We start from the raw sequence: 22,096 nt of genomic DNA on the forward strand, positions 1-22,096 counted from the left end.
CTTCATGATGCTGGTAGAGGTTCCTCTAGTCTTCTCTACCAAACCTCTAAAACCAGAAACAGAGCAGCTGGATTTATACTGAGATTAAATTACAGAGAGATAAAATCCAGATAAAATACATAAAATTTTTCATTAGTAATGTCACAAAACGTGAAAATGTTTCTAAGGTGATAAAAAATGTGAAAATCCCTATGTAAGTTTTGAAGTTGGGTAAAACTGTGCAGCTGCTCGAGTTCTACTTTTAGAACCTCTACAGCTCTGTCCAGGGAAATCTCCGTATAGCATCTGTATCTATAAAAAGATTGTTATTCTCCCATGCTTTTCATTAAATGACTTCATCGTAGAAACACTCTGTAGCCTCAACGGACATGGAATGATTCTGGAAAACTCGGTCTTCACGCCTGCATGAGGCTGTTGGGAGAGATATGCTAAATACTAAATATAACATTGGAAACGGTTGTTATCCTAGGTTGCTAATCATTGCAAATAACTTCCCTTACCATTATGTGTTGAGTGCATCCTCCTAATGGGACGACGGATTCTCTTTTCTATTCGTGGTGATCTTATTAACGCGAGGTAACCTGAGAGTTTGAAGGCCCGGGATCACTCAAGCCAGAGGTGTCTTCCTGTACTCCATATTAGATTTGGAATCAGATAATCAGATCTGTGCCCACTTCTGCTGCGATCCTGTGCAAGTGTGATTTGATTTTGGGTTTGAGCTGCAAGCCAGGGACGTTAGTTCATTTCTGTTATTTTTTTTTATTTTATTTTTTTTTGTCAAATATTGCATTTCAGCGCTGCAGCCTTGTGGACTATACTTCGAAATGACATCCAATCCAGTTAGTGAAAAATAAATTCACAAGTGGGATATCTAACCCTTCCTGTCTAAAGCATTAATTGTACTGAAATGTCCAAAATGTTTCCTCCTTCGTGTGTTCTTGGTCAGGTTTATCTTGGCAAGGATGGGACGGTGGAGGTGTACGCAAACTCAACGATACAACCCAACTCCCCTATCAACAGTGATCTGCTACTTGATGACCGTGGCTCGCACATCTACATTATGACCAGAACCGCAGTAAGTTCACATAAACAAAACTGTTCACTCAGAGTGGAGTGGTCAAGTTTCATGGGTCTTTTATTTAAATGATTCAGCAGGCATATAAACATATGCAGAGATCTCCCTCAGTCACTTACCCAGATGTCTTCATAAATAAGAATGAACATGGCTTCTCATTTATCAATTTATGGTTTGTCAGAGTTTTTCACGCATATTTCCTCAAGCTGAGTCTCCCTCAAGTAGAACCACAGGCTATGATGAAAATAGAGAAGCCAGCTGGCAGCTGAGGTCAGATGTCACTAACCCCAGTCAGACTGGCACAACAGTCAGCAGGAGGTGTGAGGTCAAACCTAACAATAGTATTGATCTGCACAAGCAACCCGTATTGTCTTGGCACGCTCCCTACAGAGTATGAGTGGGATGCAGTAGATTCTGATAAATGATGATGAGGAAACTGCAAGTCTATGCTCTGAATGGCAAAATGTCTCAATCAGATTGAGTTGGGGAGTGAAAAATACTGTTTTGCACTGCTTTGAGGACAAACATCAGTAACATAATAAATTATTATATTTCTGGACAATGTTTTTTGTGCATCGTAGCCATTTTACATACTGAATTTGATCAGGAACAGGACATTCCCAGTTCAAATTCTTAGTCCAGAGTATGTTCTTCCACCTCCCTTCCTGTCAGCCTACTTTTAGAAAAAGCGAGCCACTAGAGCCGCAAAAAAATAAATAAAAAAAATACTAATTCAGGAAAACTAATGTAGCTAAACACAGATGATCAGCCACTTTGTTTGTTTAAGCTAAACAAATTGATGATTAGTTTAAAAAAATAACCTTCAGCAGACTGCATATCCAGTCTTTCAGCTGGTAGTATTAATTCTATGCTATTCATTTACTATCACTTGCACCAATAGCATGCGACACCTCCAAGTACAACAACCCACCTATAGCCAAGAACAACAGTGGCAATTGAAGAAAAAAAAACACATTTTTAAAATTTTCTATTAGTGGGGGAAAAAAATCCAATATTTAATGGTGTGTGACAAACCGTAATGATTTTCCTGACTGTTAGCTAGACTATAGCTAGCTATGTAGCTAAACTGTTCGGTGTGCTCTACCTAGCAATTTTTATTATGTTTAGATTAGCTAGTTAGGAATCATGTCTAAATGTAGCTTATGTACATTTTATATAATCCAAAGCTTACTTACAAAAAAAGAATGAAAACAAAGATGAATTCCAAACAGTATTAATGAACAGTTATTATGTAAGCTAACCAGCTCGATAGTTTGAAGCTATCTCAACATTAGGAAATCAATTAGCTGTGATTGGTAACTTTTAAAACCTAAAGGACAATGTGTCCTGGAAGTGGACGACATAAATTCTCATGCTTCCTTGGCAGATGGGGAATTAACAACAGTGTTATTATGGGAAAAATCCATGGATAACGTTAGCAGAACACAAGCTGGGCTGACATTTTTAAGATAATGACTAAATCCAGTTTTTATGATTAAAAAACAAAACATGAATGTTTTTAACCCCCTATTAAAAATTAAATGTTCATTATGTATTATAAGAAGACGAGAGGTAAAAAAAAAGGGAAGGAAAAACGGTAAACACTATGTGGTGCAGAAAATAGGCAACAGATCATCAAATGGTCACCGTATAAATTGAAATTTAAAAATTAAAACATTATGATGCAAACCGATCTATGTTGAGGTTTTATCAAAAGCTCAAATTTCTCTTTATTTCCTTACACACAGTGATTCCCCTGAGAGTTTATTTTAACCCACTGGCCTACATTGAAACTGATTGCCTTTTATTATACCTAGAATAAAATTATGTGTGTAACTGAATTTGAAGATGTCTGTATAGATGGGATTGGCTTGATTTCATATTTCTGTGTGTATGTTGGAGCCTTGAGATGGAATTCGTTGGGAATTTTGGCGATATAGCCTAAACAAACTGAATTTAATTATCGATTCAATAAACAACTTTTCAGGGTGTACCACTTTTTTTTTTGCTATTTATTTTTGTACATTGTTGTTATTGAACATTTTAATATATTAACAATAACAGCCCAGCATGAATTAACATCTTGAAAACGGATCTAGCATCTAGCACAGCGCATCAGCCATAAGAGTCCCGAGACATTGGTAATTTGCCGCTGTTCCAGCACTATATCAAAACTTTGTTTTGAACAGAATCAACATTTGGATTGATCCGAGCCTCATTTATGTAATGCTCTATCTTAAAACTTAACTTATGCTAGCCCACGTGTCATTTTTAGCTGGAGAAGCGTCCCGTAGCAGAATGCGGAGATCACTTGGACTGCCAGTCGTGTCTTTCTGCCAGAGACCCGTACTGTGGTTGGTGCGTGCTTGAGGGACGGTGAGTGTCCTGAGTGTTGAGTTTGCTTCTCCTCTGCTCCTCATCGCTCCCGTTAACCACCCTCTTGTGCGTAAACCTGCTGTGGTATTTCAGGTGTGGCCAGCGGTGGGAGTGCCAGCGAGGGTCTGTGCAGGGCCAGTGGCTGTGGAGTTTCAACCAGACGCAGCAGTGCCTCAGCATACAGCGCCTCAGCCTCTACAACATCAGCCGTGAAGAGAAAGCAGATGTAATACGGGCGGCAGGGCGGATAAAATACAAGAGCGATGCAGCTAAATGTTTTGTTTACTATAGTTTTAAATCATAGCCTTAGTCATTAAACCCCTACTTTAGTACAGTTCAGCAGCAACACTGCATTTATGGTTTGCTCTCCTTGCTTTTCTTTCTGGTGTCTTATCCTGCTTCCATGTTATGTTTGTTCCCGTTCAGATTGCATTGTCAGTGGAGGGTGTGCCCAGTCTCCGGCAAGACGAGGCCTACTCCTGCTTCTTCCAGGACACAGAAACCCCAGCCTTGCTCACCACCACCGGTGTGATATGCTCCACCCCAGACGCCAGCAACCTGCCTCTGATTGCTCCAGGAGATGGTTGGTTTTCTCTTTTCAGTTTATATGGGTGAACAAAAAAACCCTTTAAAGGCCTGAATTCTAATGGGAGTGATTTAAAGGTTGTTAAAATGCCTTCATTTGGAAAAAAAAAAGTGCTTAGATCTGCTTACGTCTCAAAGGGGACATATCGTGCCTTTTAAGTTCTTTCTTATCACAGTTAAATAGGGGGCTATATAAAGTGGAACTGCAACGCTTTGCTTTAAATTCCTCAGTAGTGCGCCCCCACGGTCCCTCTTTTACACCTGCTCTGGGGTGTGTCTGAGAGCAACTCGTTTCGGCACGGTCTCTTTAAATGCAAATGAGGCATCTCACACCTCGCCCCACTCCAGGTCGCATAGCATTTCGCTCCGCCCCATTCGGCCATTTTTGCAGAATGCTGGGGGACGTCGTCATGAGTCGTGTGGATGATACGCCCAACCACCAAACATTTTTACTTTTCTACTAGTAGCTTCGGCATCCTTATTGAGGAATTTGTTAAAGATGTGGTTGTTTGGGAAACATCCCTCTGCCCATGGCAGCGCTGTTACCTCAGCGGGAGGCATACAAGTTTCATTCTTGAGAGGTCAGACCTCTCTCAGTGAGGTTTGGACTACAAAATTGTTGCGAAAAATAAAAATGTCGGATTCACAAGATCGGTTAGCTGGAAGTCTATTATCAGGTTTTGCAGCTCCGCAGCGAATACTGTGATGTAATAGTTCAAAAACAGGAACTTAGAATAGAGAACACTGAACAGATTAATAAATATCAACCAAACAGGATATAAAGATATCTATGCAACACCTGGAGAGACTACAATCAACTTTTCTCTATTCCTAGAGTACACAAGAAAATGTATTTGAGGGCTAAAAAAGTTGATTTTATATGACATGTCCTTTTTAAGTCCTAAATCTGCTTCCAGTCATATTCAAGGGTGAAGGATTTGTTAAATGTGAAGTTGAAGGATTTAGAGGTAACCTTCCTCCTTTATTGTTTTGTCAAGTTTGTAGAACACGCCTGTTTTCCTGACAAACAAAACATCCCCACAGTATGATGCTGCCACTAACATGTTTGGCAGTGGGTACAGTGTTCTCTCGTTGGAAAGCCTCACCTAGAATCCTCCAAACATATTTGTCCTTGCGGTTATATTTGTCAATCTTTGTCACATCTGACTGTAAAACCTTTTATCTGATGGCGTGTTACTTGCATTAGATGTCACCTTTTTAATACATTACAATTTTGACTCATTTGAGTAAATTGGAGTACTGTGAAGAAAATAAAAACACACTTTTAAAAATCTGGCAGCTGCGGTCAGTTTTGATCAACGGCGATAGGCTGTTGATCTATCCCTGTGTGGATTTGAGAAAATTTACAACAATTTATTTTATTTACCCAGTACTTGATTGTTTTTAAGTTATTACAGCTTTATGTTGTATAATCACTACAACCTGCAAAAATAAGGTTTATTGAAATGCTAAAATGCCCAACTACTTCAAGGGGCCATGACAGCAAATTTAATTTTTCTGTGGTTTTGGGGATGTAATGTGGTGTGTTCTGCACTGATAGGGCCGCGTGAATGTCAAGAGTGAGTCCCAAAGGACCTGCTCATGGGCGGCCATCTTTGTTTCTTTGCTGAAAAACAGTCAGATCAGAGAACAGTTTATCTTTCTACGCAGGTTATCTTTCTATGTAATTCATATTATCCAATCAGAGCACACCATCCAGCGAACAAGGCCCCCCCCCCCCCCCCCCCACCTGATACAGGCCGGATCATTTATTGGCGTGAATCGCACTAGCATGTCTGACTACTCCACTTGCAGAGGAGGGCTACTAAAAAGAGAAGCTGTTATGTCCGAGGCTTCTCAAAAATCAATGGAAGTTTCCATTTATTCCCGAAGGATGAGAGAATCAGAGTGGTTGAAGTTAATTAAAAATTTGGAGGTACCACACAATTCTAACCCCAAGTCGAACTGCGCTGAAGTTAGTTTTATAGTTTTAGGATGAAAATGGGATGATCCGAAGCCGCGGAGCGTAAATATCCAATAACCAACCTAAAACCAACTTCACCACGGTCCGATACGACACGCTGTTATGTTCATCTGTTCAGTGCGATTTACTGAAGTAAATTAAAGTTGGAGTTTTTGAACAAACAGATTTTGAGAGAAACATTTGTGGTGGCGACCACAACGCTGTCATTACCCGTAAGTTTTATTATTTCTAAATGCTGTCTCATCTGATAAAGGTATGAGCGATGTCTGAAGCGCGCACAAGGAAATCTGCTGCCTCCCTGGAATATTCCATGTACTTAAAAGCCGCTGTGTGTCTTTAGAAATCAGACTTAAGGATTACAACGAATGCTGCCAATATTGATTGACCTGTTTTATTTGAAATCCATCATTTTTGCTTTATTGTGTTGCAGAGTTTGTGACTGTGACCTTGGCTCTGCGTTTCATTAACGTGACTGTAGCTGAGACAGAATTCACCTTCTACAACTGCAGCCTGGTGCAGGAGCTTTCTGGGCGCAGACCGTGAGTAAACACGTCATCCTGGGAAAAGCATGAAACAGAGATGCAGTGAAAAATCTCCCGTTGACCATAACCGGCTGATTTTTCTGGCTGATCGGCTTTGACCAGCAACCTGCCTATTGGAAACTTGTAAACTTGTAGTTTTTTCAACTAATTACCTTTCTTGATAAAGACGTAGACTTACCCACTACACCACGAAGGGACTTCTTTTTAGTATCAGCAAGGTGTTTTAATGAGACAGATATGTGAGACGATATTTCAAAGAAAACAGTATTTTCTGTGACATGTCTGTGGCTCAGTTAGGCTACAAGGAAACCAGGCTTTCAACAGATAACAGGAAGGCTGAATAAAGTACAGAAAAGTCGCTCCTTCTTTTCCTTTGAAGCTTTCAACCTCTGTCTGTCCTGAAACGTGCTGTACTTAGAAATGTTGGCAGCTCTTTTGGAAATCTCTGACTTCAGATAAAAATCTACATTCTCCAGGGGACACATGCTAACTAACCCTGCTAATAACTAACATAGGATGTTGAAGAATGTTGTCTCAGTTTGTCTTTTGTTTTAAAGTAGTAATAAAATCCATTTTCACCGCGGCTTCTCCCTGTCACACATTCTGATGTAGCCTCTTCTCCTTGAAAAAAAAATTATCAACCACCACTTGTGACTGGAAGACTTGAAAACAATATTTTGCATTCCGTTCTTGATATTCCTTATAGTAAAAAAGAAAGTAGAATCAGGGGAAAGCCATATTGGGAGGTCTGATGTTTACAAAAACCAATGATTAGAAATATGCCACAGAATTCATATCAGTGTATCGCTACTCTACAACTTAATGATAAATGCTATTTAAAAGAAATTGTGTTAAGAGGATATTAACAATAAGTAAGTTTTGATTTGTGCTGTTTTCTGATTATTCTTTATACCTTTTTTTTTCCAAACATTGATATTTTCATCCTAATCCTTTGTCTTTCTCCCCACTTTCCGGCAAGATGCCAAGGGTGTGTCAGCAGCCGCTGGGGGTGTAACTGGTGTATCCATGAGCATGTCTGCACACATAAGCTGACCTGCGGCCAAGGAGTCACCATCCACAACCAACATGTGAGTCATCTAAGCTCAGGTTCTTTGAGAAACTTTTCAGTTGCAGCTCATTGGAGGACGCCACGACTAAAAGCGGTTGGTTCATCCTCTGGAGTTTCCCACACTCAGCATTTACTGTCTGTCTTGATTTGGTTACATTTTCTTCTTTATGTCCTTTTAATTTAAACCATGAACCAATTTTTCCATATTATTTGAAAATTCTGTTATGTTTCTACATATCCCGTTCATTTCATCCTAATTTTGTCTCCACCCCCCACCCCCCACCACGCCTGCTTTTTCTTTCTCTCTCCCCCTCCTCGCTTGTTTACCCTCATCAAGTTCACACCACAAACACCCAGCATCCCACTGCCAACCAGAAATACCACTCCATCACCTCCTTCTGTTCTCACCGCTCCAACAACAACAGCGACAACCGCTGCAACAACACAGTTGCCACCCACAGAGACATCTGCCGCCACCACCACAGCAGCTGTCTCCTCAGCAGCCATCACAGAACCCCCCCGCACCGGGCCTAGTGCTGAATCCAGCACGCCAGCTCCCCGCTCCACAACGTCCCCCTTCGTCAGGCTCCCCACCCAGGCCAGCACCGCTCGCACCGACGTCTCCACCGCGGACGGGGCCCTCTTCAACACAAAGGGAGTCACAAAAGAAGCTGTCGGTTCTCTAAGTGGCTCTTTAGAAGACCGGGACACCTTAAATGTCACGGATGAAATGAGGCCCACGGCATTCCCGAGCAGCACCAGTGGCTACACAGACGCTCTCCTGAGGATTTTAGACCCTTCTGGTGAAGCCGTGGGTTCTTCTCCCACGATAAGCTCTACTACTTCCAGTGAAGTGGCCCCTTTAATAGACCCCTCTATCAGTGAGGAAGAGGAGGCCATTCCTCTGGCCACTTCTGAGGAGAATGTCTCACCTCCGGGGCTTAGCGGCGGGGACAGGCCAGAGGAAGACACGGAGACGGACCTTGAAACGACGCCATCTGTCGCCCGTTCGTTCACCTCGACACAATCGCCAGAAACGTTTGTTGACGTCAGCTCTGAATCTCCAACATACCTCCAGTCTGATTCTTCTTCTGAGTCTTTTACTCTGGTGAGTTCAGAGGCCACATTGGGAGCAGGGTGCGGAAAATCGCTCTGCTTTGTACAACCAAAAAAAAAAAGATTAATGACACGTTCTTACGGTCCGCATCGGGAGTGCTCACACCACTGTAAGGTTTTCCGAGTGTGTCAGAATACAAAAACAAGCTTCACTGTATCGCTTCATGATCAAATATTTGGTTTTGTGGTTTTCTTTTTCCTTTTTAAAAGAAAATCAGAAAAGTATAGTGCATATACACTCCTGATCAAAATCTTAAGACCAGTCAAAAAAATTGCAAGAATTTGCATTTTGACCCGAAAACCCCCCAAAACAGAAATCAAAATGTCAAAAAAAAGGACTCAGTAATGAGTAGCTCCACCATTCTTGTTGATGACTTCAAACAATCGTTTAGGCATGCTCGATGCCAGTGTTTCCAGGAGGCTAGTGGGAACGTTGCTCCAAGTGTTGAAGATGGCTTCACGAAGGGCATCCATTGTCTGGAACTGATGTCCATTTTTGTAAACTTCCCTTGCCATCCATCCCCAAATGTTCTCAATTGGGTTTAGATCCGGGGAACATGCAGGATGGTCCAAAAGAGTGATGTTATTCTCTTGGAAGAACTCCTTTGTCAGGCGGGCATTGTGAACTGCAGCATTGTCCTGTTGAAAAACCCAATCATTACCACACAGACGAGGGCCCTCAGTCATGAGGGATGCCCGCTGCAACATCTCCACATAGCCAGCTGCTGTTTGACGCTCCTGCACAACCTGAAGCTCCATTGCTCCATTGAAGGAAAACGCACCCCAAATCATGATGGCGCCCCCACCACTGTGCCGTGTAGAAAACATCTCAGGTGGGATCTCCCTGTCATGCCAGTAACGTTGGAAGCCATCAGGACCATCAAGGTTAAATTTTTTCTCATCAGAGAAGACAACTTTCTTCCACCTTTCAATGTCCCATGTTTGGTGCATCCTTGCAAAGTCCAAACGGGCAATTCTGTGGCGTTGAAGAAGACGTGGCCTTTGAAGACGTTTTTTGTTTCTGAAGCCCTTCTCTCGCAGATGCCGTCTGATGGTTATTGGGCTGCAGTCAGCACCAGTAATGGCCTTAATTTGGGTAGAGGATCGTCCCGTGTCTTGACGGACAGCCAATCGGATCCTGCGGCTCAGAGCTGGTGAAATTTTTTGGGGTCTACCACTTGACTTTTTTGTTCCATAACCCTCAGGATCATTTAAAAAATGCAAAATGACTGTCTTACTGCGTCCAACCTCAGCAGCGATGGCACGTTGTGAGAGGCTTTGCTTATGCAGCTCAACAATCCTACCACGTTCAAAGTCAGTGAGCTTTTTTGCTTTTGCCATCAGGAGGTCTTGACAGTGTAAAGACTTCACAGAAAATGACATGGAATCCAGATGTTTGCACAGCTTTTGGCTTTTAAAGACTATGGTCTTAAACTTTTGATCAGCTGAAAAAATCATGTTTGAGTGTAAATGCAGTTTTCAGACAATTCCCTGCTCTAATGTTCTTGTCTCTTGCACTGATTTGTCCGTTTAACATTGTCCCCTTATTACTAAATTAAATCCAGCGTGGCGTAAATGAATGAATGAATCGGTGCACAAACGGCATCATGGAGACCAAGGAACACAGCAGACATGTCGGGGAGAAAGCTGAGGAGGAGTTTTATGCACGCTTAGGTTATATAACAACATCACAAGCCTCTAGCATCTCACAGAGCACTCTTCAGTCCATTATCACAAAACGGAGAGCCATGTCTTGCAAGCCTAACAAGACATGGTTCTCTATCTAAACTGACAGGCCAGGCATGGAGAGGCATGACGTTTCCACCCTGCACCAAGACTGACGCAGGAAGAGCAGATTAAGTCAACTCCGTCTCATTTTTAACCGACTGGGCATAAATGTTTTACTTTTGTTAATAAGTGAAAGAGTTGTTCAGTTAGTTGGTTAAAACAAACAACTGTTCTGTTATGGTTTCTATATACCAAGACTGCCTAATATGAGGAGAATCACGTCTGTTTAATCCCCCAATCACAACACATACGCTCAGCATCGCACCGTCTCAACAAGTAAACAAGTTTGCAGATTTCTGATGAAAATACTATTTGTTCTGATCGTCGCTCATCTGTCTCCTGCAACCAAAGCTCCACCTTCCTGAGTCCATTCCAGCTGTCTGCTTTATTCTGGGAAAACATTTTGTTTCTATATAGATCCACATGAATGGATCAAATGAAACAGACCCCAAATGTCCTGCTCCTCTGTTAACACCAACTGCAGCAGGAATAATTACTGACGGCCAGAGCTGTGAAATCCACCCAAACAGCTCCGCAGAAGGTGGGGTTTACACTGATTTCTGAATGGACAGTGCTGTGAACACATCATCTGCAGCCCATTTGTTTTTTTCGGGGTTTTTTTGCGCGACAAATTCCGTGTGTAGCGCGTGTGCCTGTTAGCTTAGCATAAATGCTGGAATTTTTTCGGAAACTGGCTCTTTTGCAATCACACCAACATCCCTCTACCAGCAACATCGGGCGCTGTTTCAGGCCTCCAGGTCAAAACCTGAACAAGCTCTTCAACAGAGAGCAATGCTGGTTGTCTTCCTTTCTTCCAGTCTTTATGCTAACCTGTTAGCTGACAGAAAAAAGCTTGGTACTTCACCGATTCCCCCCCCGAAAATATCCTAAACTATTAATTTATTAGACTTTATTAACTTAGTAGGGTGAAAGCGTTAATATTAGGCTCCACGGTGTTCACTGCACTCCACTCGCAGGTTTCTTTAAAGGCTCGCCGCTTTATAAATCCAGCACCGACTGGCGAGAAATCAATGCAATTTCAAATGTGTGGATGCAGCACAGTAATTTAAAGCATTAACCTGACAGCTTTTATTGACTCAACCGCTCTCTCCGTATCGTTTCTGGTCACCTCATTTAGTTGCACAGGCAGGTAGTAATGTTAAGCTAACTCAGCATTTCCTTCCACATGCATATCTCTGGTCATATGTTTTACTCCCGTCCCTGCGTTGTTCTTGTTTACATTTTATTTTTTACAAAAATACAGTGATAGCATGATTTTTTTTTTTTTTATATATTTTTTGTTGGCAACACAATTCGCCCTTTTTGTACAGTGTGGAGGATGTGGATGTTTTACATTATCGGCAGAATTGATCAGATAAGCAGATCGTGGCTGTTTTCACGGTCTGAGGGAGAGGGGAAAAAAAATTCACTTCCAACTGTTCTTTATTGTAAAAGAAACTGTCAGTGGTTCACGTGGAACTCATGCCGGCACATGTTGAACGGGACGTCGCGTAATGTTCTCCCATGTGTGACCAGGAATGCCCATGTGTGGAGAGGGTTCAGGATTCTTCTCTGCTCCCTGTCAACGTGGAGAGGAAGATCACGTTGGTGGGCCAACACCTACACCTGTTTCAGGTAAAAAGACATAAAAATTAAAGAAAAAAATAAATATATATATATAAATATATATATATATATATATATATATATATATATATATATATATATATATATATATATATATATATATATATATATATATATATATATATTAGTGATGGGTCCGGCAACACCGATGCGTCGGCGCATGTGTCGGTCTCATAGAGCGAAACCCGTGTCGATGTGTGTATTGCTACGGAAAAGTCACGTGACCGATACAGGAACTGTTTCGGTCACGTGACCAATACAGCACCTGTTTCGAACTGACTGACGCGCCAAACTGTTTCTGTTCCCTCTAAGCTGCACGCGTGTGCATTCGCGCACAGTAGCGCGCACAGCAGAGCTATGCTGCGCAGTAAATAAAATCCAAGCTGAACTGTAAACAAAATAACAGTTAATAATGGTTAATTTTTTAACTATTTTGCAACTCTGGTGTGATGGTGTTGTACCACAGTCTCGCTCTGTGAGCGCCAGGTGCTGATCGGAGCGCACCACTGATGGATGGGTTCTGCAACGCTTTTTTGGTTGGGCGGGTTGCGCTGTGCGTCTTTGTTCTACTTCTGAGCGTCGTTTCAGAAAAAAAAACGGCTGATCTACACTGAGTAGAAAGTTGCTACTCTGAGTAGTTCTTCCTCCCTTTGTCATACTCAGCATGTCCGATTTCAGAACAGATGATATCAGTCAGGTAACTAAACACAGCGCCCGATCAACCATTTGTAAAAAAATAAAAAAGCCAGTCCACAAGCATCCTCCTTCACATTAGTTTTTGACTGTATCAAAAAACAAAAACAAATATATGTTTAATTCAAATGAAAATATAAAATAATACAATGCAACATACAATGATTTAAATTGTATTGTGTATGCTTGGTCATCAAATCAGTGTCAGTTAACTCTGTCAACCAGGTTGCCTGTAGTGATTTTTAAGGTCCAGCAGGTGTCAGTATTCAGTGACACAGTATCGGCACAGTATCGGCACAGAGTTGCAATGTGCCAAAACGTTTCATGACGCCTCATCGACCCATCACTAATATATATATATATCTGTTGTAGATCTTTTCCCTTAATGTTGCAGCACATTATATTTCCATCCACTGTAGACAAGGGGAAAGTATCTGGTATGTCCTTAGTATTGGAGTTATGAAGCAAAGAGGGGTTTGTCTCCTCTTCCTTTTTGCTCCCTTTGTGTTGAAACGTGTTCCAGGACGAAGGGTTGGAGTATGAGTGTGTGCTGGACGTGGAGAATCAGTCGGTAGTTGTTGAGGCCTCCGTAGAGCCAGATGCTGGTCAACCATCAGTCTTCTTTATCACCTGTCAACCACACCAGGTCAGTAACAATCCCTGCCTAGGTATTTGAATAATAATGAGTCGACGTGATTATTAGATATTTAACGTCTGCTTCGATGTCTAAGCAGGTGTTATTTTAGTAAATGTACAAGAATAAAATGGAATAACATTTCCTAATGAACCATCATTTAAATACAGTTCCAGTCAGAGGTTTAACTCCACAGATGTTAATGAATGTCAAATAAATTTGGGGCTTTAGATAGTTTATTGGACCTGGACTGGTTATACAACGTCCAACTTCAATGGTTTTTAGAAACAACAATCAAGAACACAACTTTGTTGGGGATTTTATTTAACACGCATAACCAAAATATTTAGTTAAAATTTGTCAGTTTGTCTTTCCAGTTCTGTTCGGTCTATTTCTAAATTTATTGTGATGTCTTAAAAACAGTGAAGCAAATCGAGCAGAAAATTGGCAAGAAATCTTAAGCCGGAGTTTGCCGAGGAGTGATGATGTTGTATCTGGGAAATCAAACAGAGTTTCAGCGTATAACACATTGACAGGCAAGAGGAAGGTATAAAGGGTTTCTAGCTCAAATGACAATTAGGAGTAGATCTACATAGAGCCACACACCCATTTGACTTATTACTCTTAGAAAGGTCTTTTTAGTCAAACAAGCAACAGCCACTCTCTGGTTATCTGTAAATGGAGGTGCCTTCCTATCAGGGGTGCAAGTCCCAAAGCTTCTGTTTGTACTAGTAAAGTTTTTTGGATAGAAAAGCTTGTTCTGATGTGTTTACTACATAGTTTTAAGATTTCTAAAACCTAGAGAGTGACACTGACCATTTTAAATGCCCCTTTCCAAGTTCCAGTATGATCTTTTGTAGCCTGCACAAGCTTCTGGCACAATGCTTCTTGGGTATTTTACACGTCACTCTGGCAGAATCTGTTACCTTCATTTCAGCTGGGGGATTTCTTGGACCAGGCCTGGCTTTTAAGGATAGTCAGTTTTTTAAGGATAACATTATTTGTAAAAATTTTTTTACTTGGGCATTTTACCACCACCTGGCACACATAAGGGAACGTTTACACATCCAGGCTGGTTTTTCCTGCAGTTTCAACAATAGGTGGTGAATATGTGAATGACCCCAGACCCTGTTTCTGTTGCAGTATGTTTATTCCCTATTGATGGAGGAATACTCAGCAACGATCAACGTGAGGAGAAAAAACAACTTCCTCATTGACAGCGCTGAGGATCTGCATGGTGTGTGTCAAAGATGTGTCACTATCTTACTGACATTTTTTTGTTTAGTTTCTGAGCAAAGATCCTCTCCTTTCCTCTTCCTTCATCGCCTTTTGCCTCAGTGACCCTGTTCAACTGCTCAGTGGGGCGATCCGACTGCAGCCGCTGTCGAACGGCTGACCCGAAGTACGGCTGTGTCTGGTGCGGTGGAGCTGCCAGCTCCAGCTGTGTGTATCGAGACTCCTGCGTCGACGAGATCAAGCACACATGTCCTGCTCCTGTCATTGACTCTGTAAGAACGTTTGACCTCCTTTTGGGCCCAATTTATGTATTTCTTTACTTTAAGGGGATTAAATATTACACTATAAAGGCTGTGGGATGTGTGCTATGAATCAGGCACAACGGCACATAACGCTGACGTAAAACGGGAACTCAATGTTCGCGATATAATCATTAAAGATGTCTGAAGAGGAACATGCACAGTACATTGAGTACATCGGTTCCCTCCACTCTTATGGACACTCCACGGAAAGTTGTGGAAACAGCCTTGAAAATGAATCCGTCACAATAGGAAAGACAAGAAAACATGTCATTACAGTTTAGTCAATGGGTGTTGACTTTGAGAAAGTGTTTAAAAGAAAGAAAAGATACTCGCCTTTAAACTTCCATATCACCAGTTGAAGGAAATATCAAAAAGTTTCAAAGCTCTGTAGCCGTGACGGGCAATCCTGGACCAGGACTGGAGTTAAGCTCGCCTCCATTTGAAGTCCACTGGGAACTGCAGCAGAGAGTGGCATGTTGGGCTCGCAAAGGCTCCATAACATCTGTCTAAATGCCAACAAGTTGTTTGGTAGTGATGTCAGGAGAAATGATCTTTAGTCTTAGTGTTCCTACTATCACAGATATAAACGTGGAGTTTGCTGAAAGACCACTGTGTGCTTTGGACAGGTGAGATTGAAAGTTAACTTACAAAAACAGAGGATGAATATGTGGAAAGCACATCTTTTCCACTGTTAAGCAAGGCCAGCGGTCTGTGATGATGTGGGCCTGTTTTTCTTCCAAAGGTCCTGGGAACCTTGTTAGAGTGAATGGTTGTCAATGCAATACAAGGATATTAACAAAGACTGGACTAGTAAAACTAAAAATAGGTTGTCATTTGATCTTTCAGCAGAATAGTGATCCAAAAAAATATGAACAAATCAGCACAATAATAGTTCTGCGGTCACAAAATTCACCTGTTAGCTTAGCGGTTAGCGTCATTGTTAGCCATTCATTGTAGCTCCGCTGCTCACACCATTTACTTTGAACATGGCTGAGAGTCGCAAAATGCAAACCATGCTCAGTTATTCAAAAGGGAGCTTGGGTGTTTCTTGCTTACGTTTCCAGAAAAGTCACAGACACTACTTTTAACTATTAGCATAGGATTTTGATTATGGTGATTCTTTTCTTAACTTTGAATATTTCTACCCATTGAATATATGTACTCAAATTGAATATCAGATAAAAAAAAATCAGTGTGAGATGATGCTACTGCTATAAAGCAGATTATTTTAGGTAAAATACAGGAATGACGTAAATTTCACATTTCAAAGCAGAGAATCCATTTCAAACTGTCTTCATACCTCCTTCATTTGCAATGAAGATGAGTTTAAAGATTAGAATTCGAGTTTGGACATGATGGACCTGCTGGAGGAAACACGGTTTGTGGCAGTCCTGGGAAAATGTAGCAGCAGGACAAACTGAAGAATAACAGGGAAGACGATGGGGCAAATGTAGTTTTCTTAGAAGGTTTTCTGTTCTGGAATCATCCACTTTTATCACGCTTATAAAAGTTGTTTTTATAACAGCTTAGGGAGTAATTTAAGATCTGAAACAAACAGAAGAGTTTGCAGTGATTTTATTTTTTATTTTTTTCTCTTCTGGAATCTTTTGGAAAAAAAGTAATAAATTGCTTCAAATATTAATATTGAAATAACAGCACTTAATATCTGTACTTATCTCTCCAGTTCTGTATTGGTGTTTTCCACTAAAAGTGATGATCAGTCGTTTATTTTCAGTGTGATAGATGTGCCACATATGCCGGACCAGTTAGAACATTTTAGTAATAGATTAATTAAAAAAAGAGCTAACAGCTTTGTTCTCTTACTGGTTTAGTGTTCGTTATGATCACCCATAACATTCAGGTTTTCCTGTGTTTTTAGCTGGTCCCGGAATCCGGTCCAATCGAGGGAGGCACAGTCGTAACCATTTCCGGCTCTAATCTTGGTCAGAGGGCTGAAGACATCGATAGCTCCGTCACGGTGGCCGGAGTCTCGTGCAGCGTCATCCACAGCAGATACGAAGTCTCCTCGAGGCAAGTCGTTAGCGCAGCTCGGCATGCACGCGCGCTGTAGCCGTCCTTTCTCCTAGTAACACCTCTGATTGTATATTGTAGGATAGTGTGTGAGACTAAAGCCAGCGAAGTGGAGAAGGAAGGCCATGCCTCGGTCAGAGTAAGAGGAGGAGGACATGGGCGGTCAGCTCAGATATTCAGTTTTCAGGTCAGTACCGTCATGACTCCATACAGATGACACCGTTTCAGGAATGTTTGATATTAACATTGGCATATCTCAAGGAAGTGTACTGGGTTCTCCACTTTTTAGTTAGTATACAGACCCGTTTGATAAATTAGAACAACTGAATTTGCTTAGTAAAACATATTTATAGCTTTTTTATGATTATTAATTATAAGGATTAATTGTGATGATTTTTCAGTTGATGAACTGTTCAACTGAACATAAAACATTAAACAACAACAGGGGACGATTCTTCAGTGCTGGTTCAACCACTATGGCCACTGTTGTGAAAACGATAACAATGACAACGGTATACGCGGTATTTTGCGCATATAAACAGCGGTGAAACTGCCTGTCTTTTGAACACTGTAAAGCAGTTTGTGTATGACTGACTAAATGTTACATAAAGAATAGATAACTGCTAAAAACAGTCACCTGATGAGGTTTTACTCAATGTTGCTGCAAATAGCAGGCATCATGAACGCAGAAGTCGGGAAAGATCCTGCTGCACCAACTTCCCAACTCTTAAGTCTGGCTGTAGGGACCTTTCTAGTTGAAATTTCCAACTACCGAGGACAAATGGAACGGAGGATTCAATCTAAGTGGGGAAAAAAGATTTTTATTGCAGAAATATGGATTTAATAAGTATGTTTAATACCTGTTTAAAGGTTATTTTCAGAAGACACCTTTAGTCTAACAAACCTGCCTTATCAGAACGCATATCCTAATTTATTTAATATGAACGTATTGATGGAAACACAAGTAGGACACTTGTCAACTATTATGTTCAAGATCACCAGCTGGGCTTATAGAATGTCACCGAAAAGTTCTGGCCCACTTACAGCTTTAGTCTGTTTTAGCTTTCTGTCACGCTTTTATGTCTTAAATCATCCGGCACACATTAATAACAGACAAAGATCGTCTGAGTCACAACAAAATGCAGTTTTCAAATAAGCATTTCATTTATTTGGGCAAAAGCTGTCTGTCTGCCTCTGTTGCAGCCACTGCTGTCAGGCGTTTGCAATAACTGCCAGTGAGACGTTATAGGACCACGTTACTTTAGATAACTTTTTACCTTAATCGATTTGAAATATTTTAGTTTTTAGTTTACTTTGCTTACCTTTGTCTGATTTTACCATTTGTTTGATTATCTGAAGCATTTTAGTGAGCAAAAAAAAAGCAAAAACATAACACATCTTTAAGAATGCAAACATGGGATTGTGTCTATAGATACATACTATATATAGCAATCCCTTGAGAAAAGGGAGAAAAGTTCTCTCTCTAATCCTTTAGACTCTTTGGTGTTTTCATGAAAAAAAAAAAAAAAAAACTGCCAGAAATGCCTCATTTGAGGAATGTGGTACAAGTGCGATGTGGCGGGGACTTAATGCGAGCATTGAGACGTTTTCCATGCATGAAAGAAAAAAAAAAAGCTTTTAAGATAACCCTCCAATCAGGGGAAAAGCAGCTCCCCCTGTGGCTCTTCTTAATTAGTGCCTGGTGAAAAGCGAAGCGCTGCAATACAAGAGGAACAACTTGTCTGCTTATTTACATAGTCGTAAAAACACTCGGATCCTTCACAACAACCTTAATGAAACCACCCCAATGACAAGGAGCTTAATTAATAAATTACATGGCTGTGAGGCAACCGTCACGTGCCTCCCACAATTCCCTGGTGTTCTGTTTTATCTCCCCAATAAATCACATGCTTGGTACAGGCGTATTGATTTAATTTTTTCCCCTCCCTTTTTCTGCCTTTTCATCTTTCCGTCCTGCGCTGTGCGTCTGCCCCTCCGTTCCTGCCTGCATCTCCAGAATCCTGTCCTCAGGAGCATTTTTCCTTTAAGAGGGCCCAAAGCTGGGGGCTCGGCCCTCACCATCAAAGGTCAGAGACTGAGGACGGGGCATCCGAGAGAGGTCGGGGTTCTGATCGGAGGAGTGCCCTGCATGGTGTAAGGGTCCCCAAGAGGCATTTTAAGAAAAAAATCACTTTTTTATTCTTGCAGACGATCAGTGTATTTGGTTTGTGTGTGATTCTGTGGAGATGAAAGATGAAAAAAAAAAAAAAAACATTCATGTTCAAGGCTCGACATCCAGGAGGAGCACATCAAGTGTCTGACCAGAGGCAGCAACCGAACAGGGGAGCACAGCATCATGGTCCGGTTTGGTGGGGCAGAGCGCCATCTGCAGGGCCTGATGTATCACTACACGCCTAACCCCAACATCACAAAGGCGGCGCCGTCCAAAAGCTTCCTCAGGTACTGTGTTCGGCTACTGCTAGACGGGATCTGTCTGTTTCATATCGCCCAGAAAGCAAATGACAAAAGGTTTCTTACAATCAGCCTTTTTTTTAACACCTTATTGACTATTTTAGTTTTATTTACCGGTTGTAGGGAAATAAATCAACTGTAAATAGGAGTAAAATCTAGTCGTCGATACAGTGTAGCTGCTTTAAAAAGATCTGCCGGTTTGTTTCGGTGAACCCAAACTGCAGGTCTTTAGCGAACTTTAAATTTTAAATGTATGAGTCTAAATATGAAGACTGATGATGACGACTTGTGGCCCCGCAGTGGAGGGAGGATCATCAAAGTCGACGGCCACAACCTGGATGTGGTCCAGGAGCCAAAAATGAGAGTGACCCTCAGTCCGCCTGACGCTCTACCTCCCAGACGGAGACGGAGCGTCGGGAAGAAGGTTAAAGACCACCCTAACAGAGGACAGATCCACCGGGGTCCGCTGAGGAGGTGGAGGAGGATTGTTCCAGAGGCACACTGCCCGGAGGGAACGCTCTGCCACGTGAAACAAGTGCGTCCAGCTGCATTTTCTGCCTTCGCCTTGACGTGCGTTCGCATGCGAGCTCTAAAGCTCCCTTTTTTCTCCCCTTCAGTATGAATCCCGCTGCACGGTGCACAACTCCACTCTCATCTTGTGTCCGACTCCTGCTGTGGGTTCAGAGGCCAAAGGGGCCAGGGTCAAAGTTCACTTCCTTCTGGACAGCCTCCATTTCGACTTCGGCGCTGTGGGCGGTGAGGCCTTCAGCTACGAGCCCAACCCCAGGCTGTTCGTGTTGAACAGGAACGACCCGAGCAAGCCGTACCACCACAAGCCCGGCAGCATCATCTCCGTCGAGGCGAGTTCCGCTCACCTTCTGGTCTTAGAACATCTTTTTTTTTTTTTTTTTTCCAGCTAAGTTCCACTAACAAAGTTTTCCTGACATGATTCAGTTGCTGCAACGCTATTCAAAGCATCAATGTAAATAGAGTTCTTCCCTTCCCCCTTGTTTAGGGAGAGAACCTGGATCTCGCCATGTACAAGCAGGAGGTGGTGGCCAGGATAGGAGGGGGCTTGTGTGTGGTGAAGACCCTGACACACAACCACCTGTACTGTGAGCCGCCGGCCCAGCAGCCCTCCATCCCAGCCAATAGGAACCAGGACGGCATGGAGAGTCTGCCTGAGTTCACTGTGAGTGAGACAGAGAGAGAGCTGAGGGCGAGAACCACATATACTTCAGAGTGTTTGCAAAGATGGAATTTGCTTTCCCTCTTCTCTTTAAGATTTCTCTAAAAACTGAAGTCTTCTCCGCATCTCCTTTTTAAAACTCATAATTCATTCTGATGCACTGAGGCTTCTATAACAGAGCAATTTATAATTTAGCCTGTTAAACATGGCCGACACAATGACAATAAATGTCGAATATGAGATAATCCATTTTTACTGTATTAAGATTAACCGTATTATTTTAAAAGCATCATTGTAATAGTTTTACTTAAGTGAGGGTATCTTTGAAAAGATTGTGTCTAACATATTTAAGAGTGTCCTGTAGCAAAGAGAAGACTCTTTATGACAACTGTGAATGTCACATTGTTTTATGGGATTTAATGTAAGAGAACAACACAAATGGTGTGTAAATGTTAAAGGGAAAGAAAATGCTGGATGGTTTTCCTATTTTTGATAACAACCCATATTCAGATCCATTTACTCCTTTGGTGAGCAAAGAGCAACTTAAAGACCAAGGAACACAGCAGACAGGTCTGGAAAACATGGTGACACTCATTTTTCCACGGAGATCCTTCAGTTTAGGGTTAACAGGAAAATGCTCAGTTGAAGGTTAGATGAGTGGAGCTAAATACAAGGCGATCCTGGAAGAAAACCTTATAGAGTCTGACAAAGACTTGAGACAGAGAATGCATGCCGCACTTTAAAATTTTCCGTATTTAAAACCGTTTCCTTTTCACTCTGTAATATTCACTTCACAAAATTGTGTCAGCTCACACAAAATCACAATAACATACACTGAAGTTTAAGCGATCCACTGCAAGAAGGAACAAAACCTGAGATTCATTTTACTATGAGAATCATGTTGACATGATGAGTATTTTTAGACAAACCAGAGAGTAACATGTATGTGTGAATGTTGCTTTCAGGTGAAAATGGGAAACCTGAACTTCTCCCTGGGCAGAGTGCAGTACGACATCCAGGCACAGTCTACCTTCCCTCTGGAGGCTCAGGTGGGAGTGGGCGTGGGAGCCTCCATTGTGGCTCTCATTGTGCTCATCATAGTGCTCATCTACAGGTAAACCTGAAAACACGCTGCTTTGATTACATCAGACCTGCCGCATGTCCTCACCGGAATGTGATCTGTGCACTGTGGCTGTCTTGACCAGGAGAAAGAGCAAACAGGCCATGAGAGACTATAAGAAGGTCCAGATCCAGCTGGAAAACCTGGAGACCAGTGTCAGGGACCGCTGTAAGAAGGAGTTCACAGGTACCGTCACTTCCTCCAGCCAGCTTACGCTCAGTCACCAGGAGTAAAGCT

General features: G+C 41.9%; 1 protein-coding gene across 4 annotated transcripts in view; it reads left to right on the forward strand.

Moving 5' to 3' along the window:
• The window catches only part of LOC105934241 (plexin-B1), a 101,493-nt gene that overhangs the window by 59,506 nt on the left and 19,891 nt on the right, over nucleotides 1–22,096 (forward strand). For 3 of the 4 annotated variants that reach the window (XM_036152055.1, XM_036152081.1, XM_036152121.1), the window contains 20 exons: nucleotides 947–1,075; nucleotides 3,351–3,451; nucleotides 3,545–3,677; nucleotides 3,878–4,034; nucleotides 6,451–6,559; nucleotides 7,542–7,650; nucleotides 7,969–8,739; nucleotides 12,072–12,170; nucleotides 13,399–13,521; nucleotides 14,653–14,746; nucleotides 14,848–15,017; nucleotides 16,927–17,078; nucleotides 17,160–17,265; nucleotides 19,096–19,232; nucleotides 19,365–19,538; nucleotides 19,851–20,085; nucleotides 20,168–20,410; nucleotides 20,566–20,742; nucleotides 21,705–21,853; nucleotides 21,945–22,045. In XM_036152055.1, the coding sequence (XP_036007948.1) occupies nucleotides 947–1,075; nucleotides 3,351–3,451; nucleotides 3,545–3,677; nucleotides 3,878–4,034; nucleotides 6,451–6,559; nucleotides 7,542–7,650; nucleotides 7,969–8,739; nucleotides 12,072–12,170; nucleotides 13,399–13,521; nucleotides 14,653–14,746; nucleotides 14,848–15,017; nucleotides 16,927–17,078; nucleotides 17,160–17,265; nucleotides 19,096–19,232; nucleotides 19,365–19,538; nucleotides 19,851–20,085; nucleotides 20,168–20,410; nucleotides 20,566–20,742; nucleotides 21,705–21,853; nucleotides 21,945–22,045 (3,469 nt within the window). The remainder of the gene's footprint in view (nucleotides 1–946; nucleotides 1,076–3,350; nucleotides 3,452–3,544; nucleotides 3,678–3,877; nucleotides 4,035–6,450; nucleotides 6,560–7,541; nucleotides 7,651–7,968; nucleotides 8,740–12,071; nucleotides 12,171–13,398; nucleotides 13,522–14,652; nucleotides 14,747–14,847; nucleotides 15,018–16,926; nucleotides 17,079–17,159; nucleotides 17,266–19,095; nucleotides 19,233–19,364; nucleotides 19,539–19,850; nucleotides 20,086–20,167; nucleotides 20,411–20,565; nucleotides 20,743–21,704; nucleotides 21,854–21,944; nucleotides 22,046–22,096) is intronic. The other variant, XM_036152157.1, reaches the window with a different exon arrangement.

The sequence above is a fragment of the Fundulus heteroclitus genome, chromosome 1 (genome assembly GCF_011125445.2).
Source record: "Fundulus heteroclitus isolate FHET01 chromosome 1, MU-UCD_Fhet_4.1, whole genome shotgun sequence".
In the NCBI taxonomy this organism is placed as follows: domain Eukaryota; kingdom Metazoa; phylum Chordata; class Actinopteri; order Cyprinodontiformes; family Fundulidae; genus Fundulus; species Fundulus heteroclitus.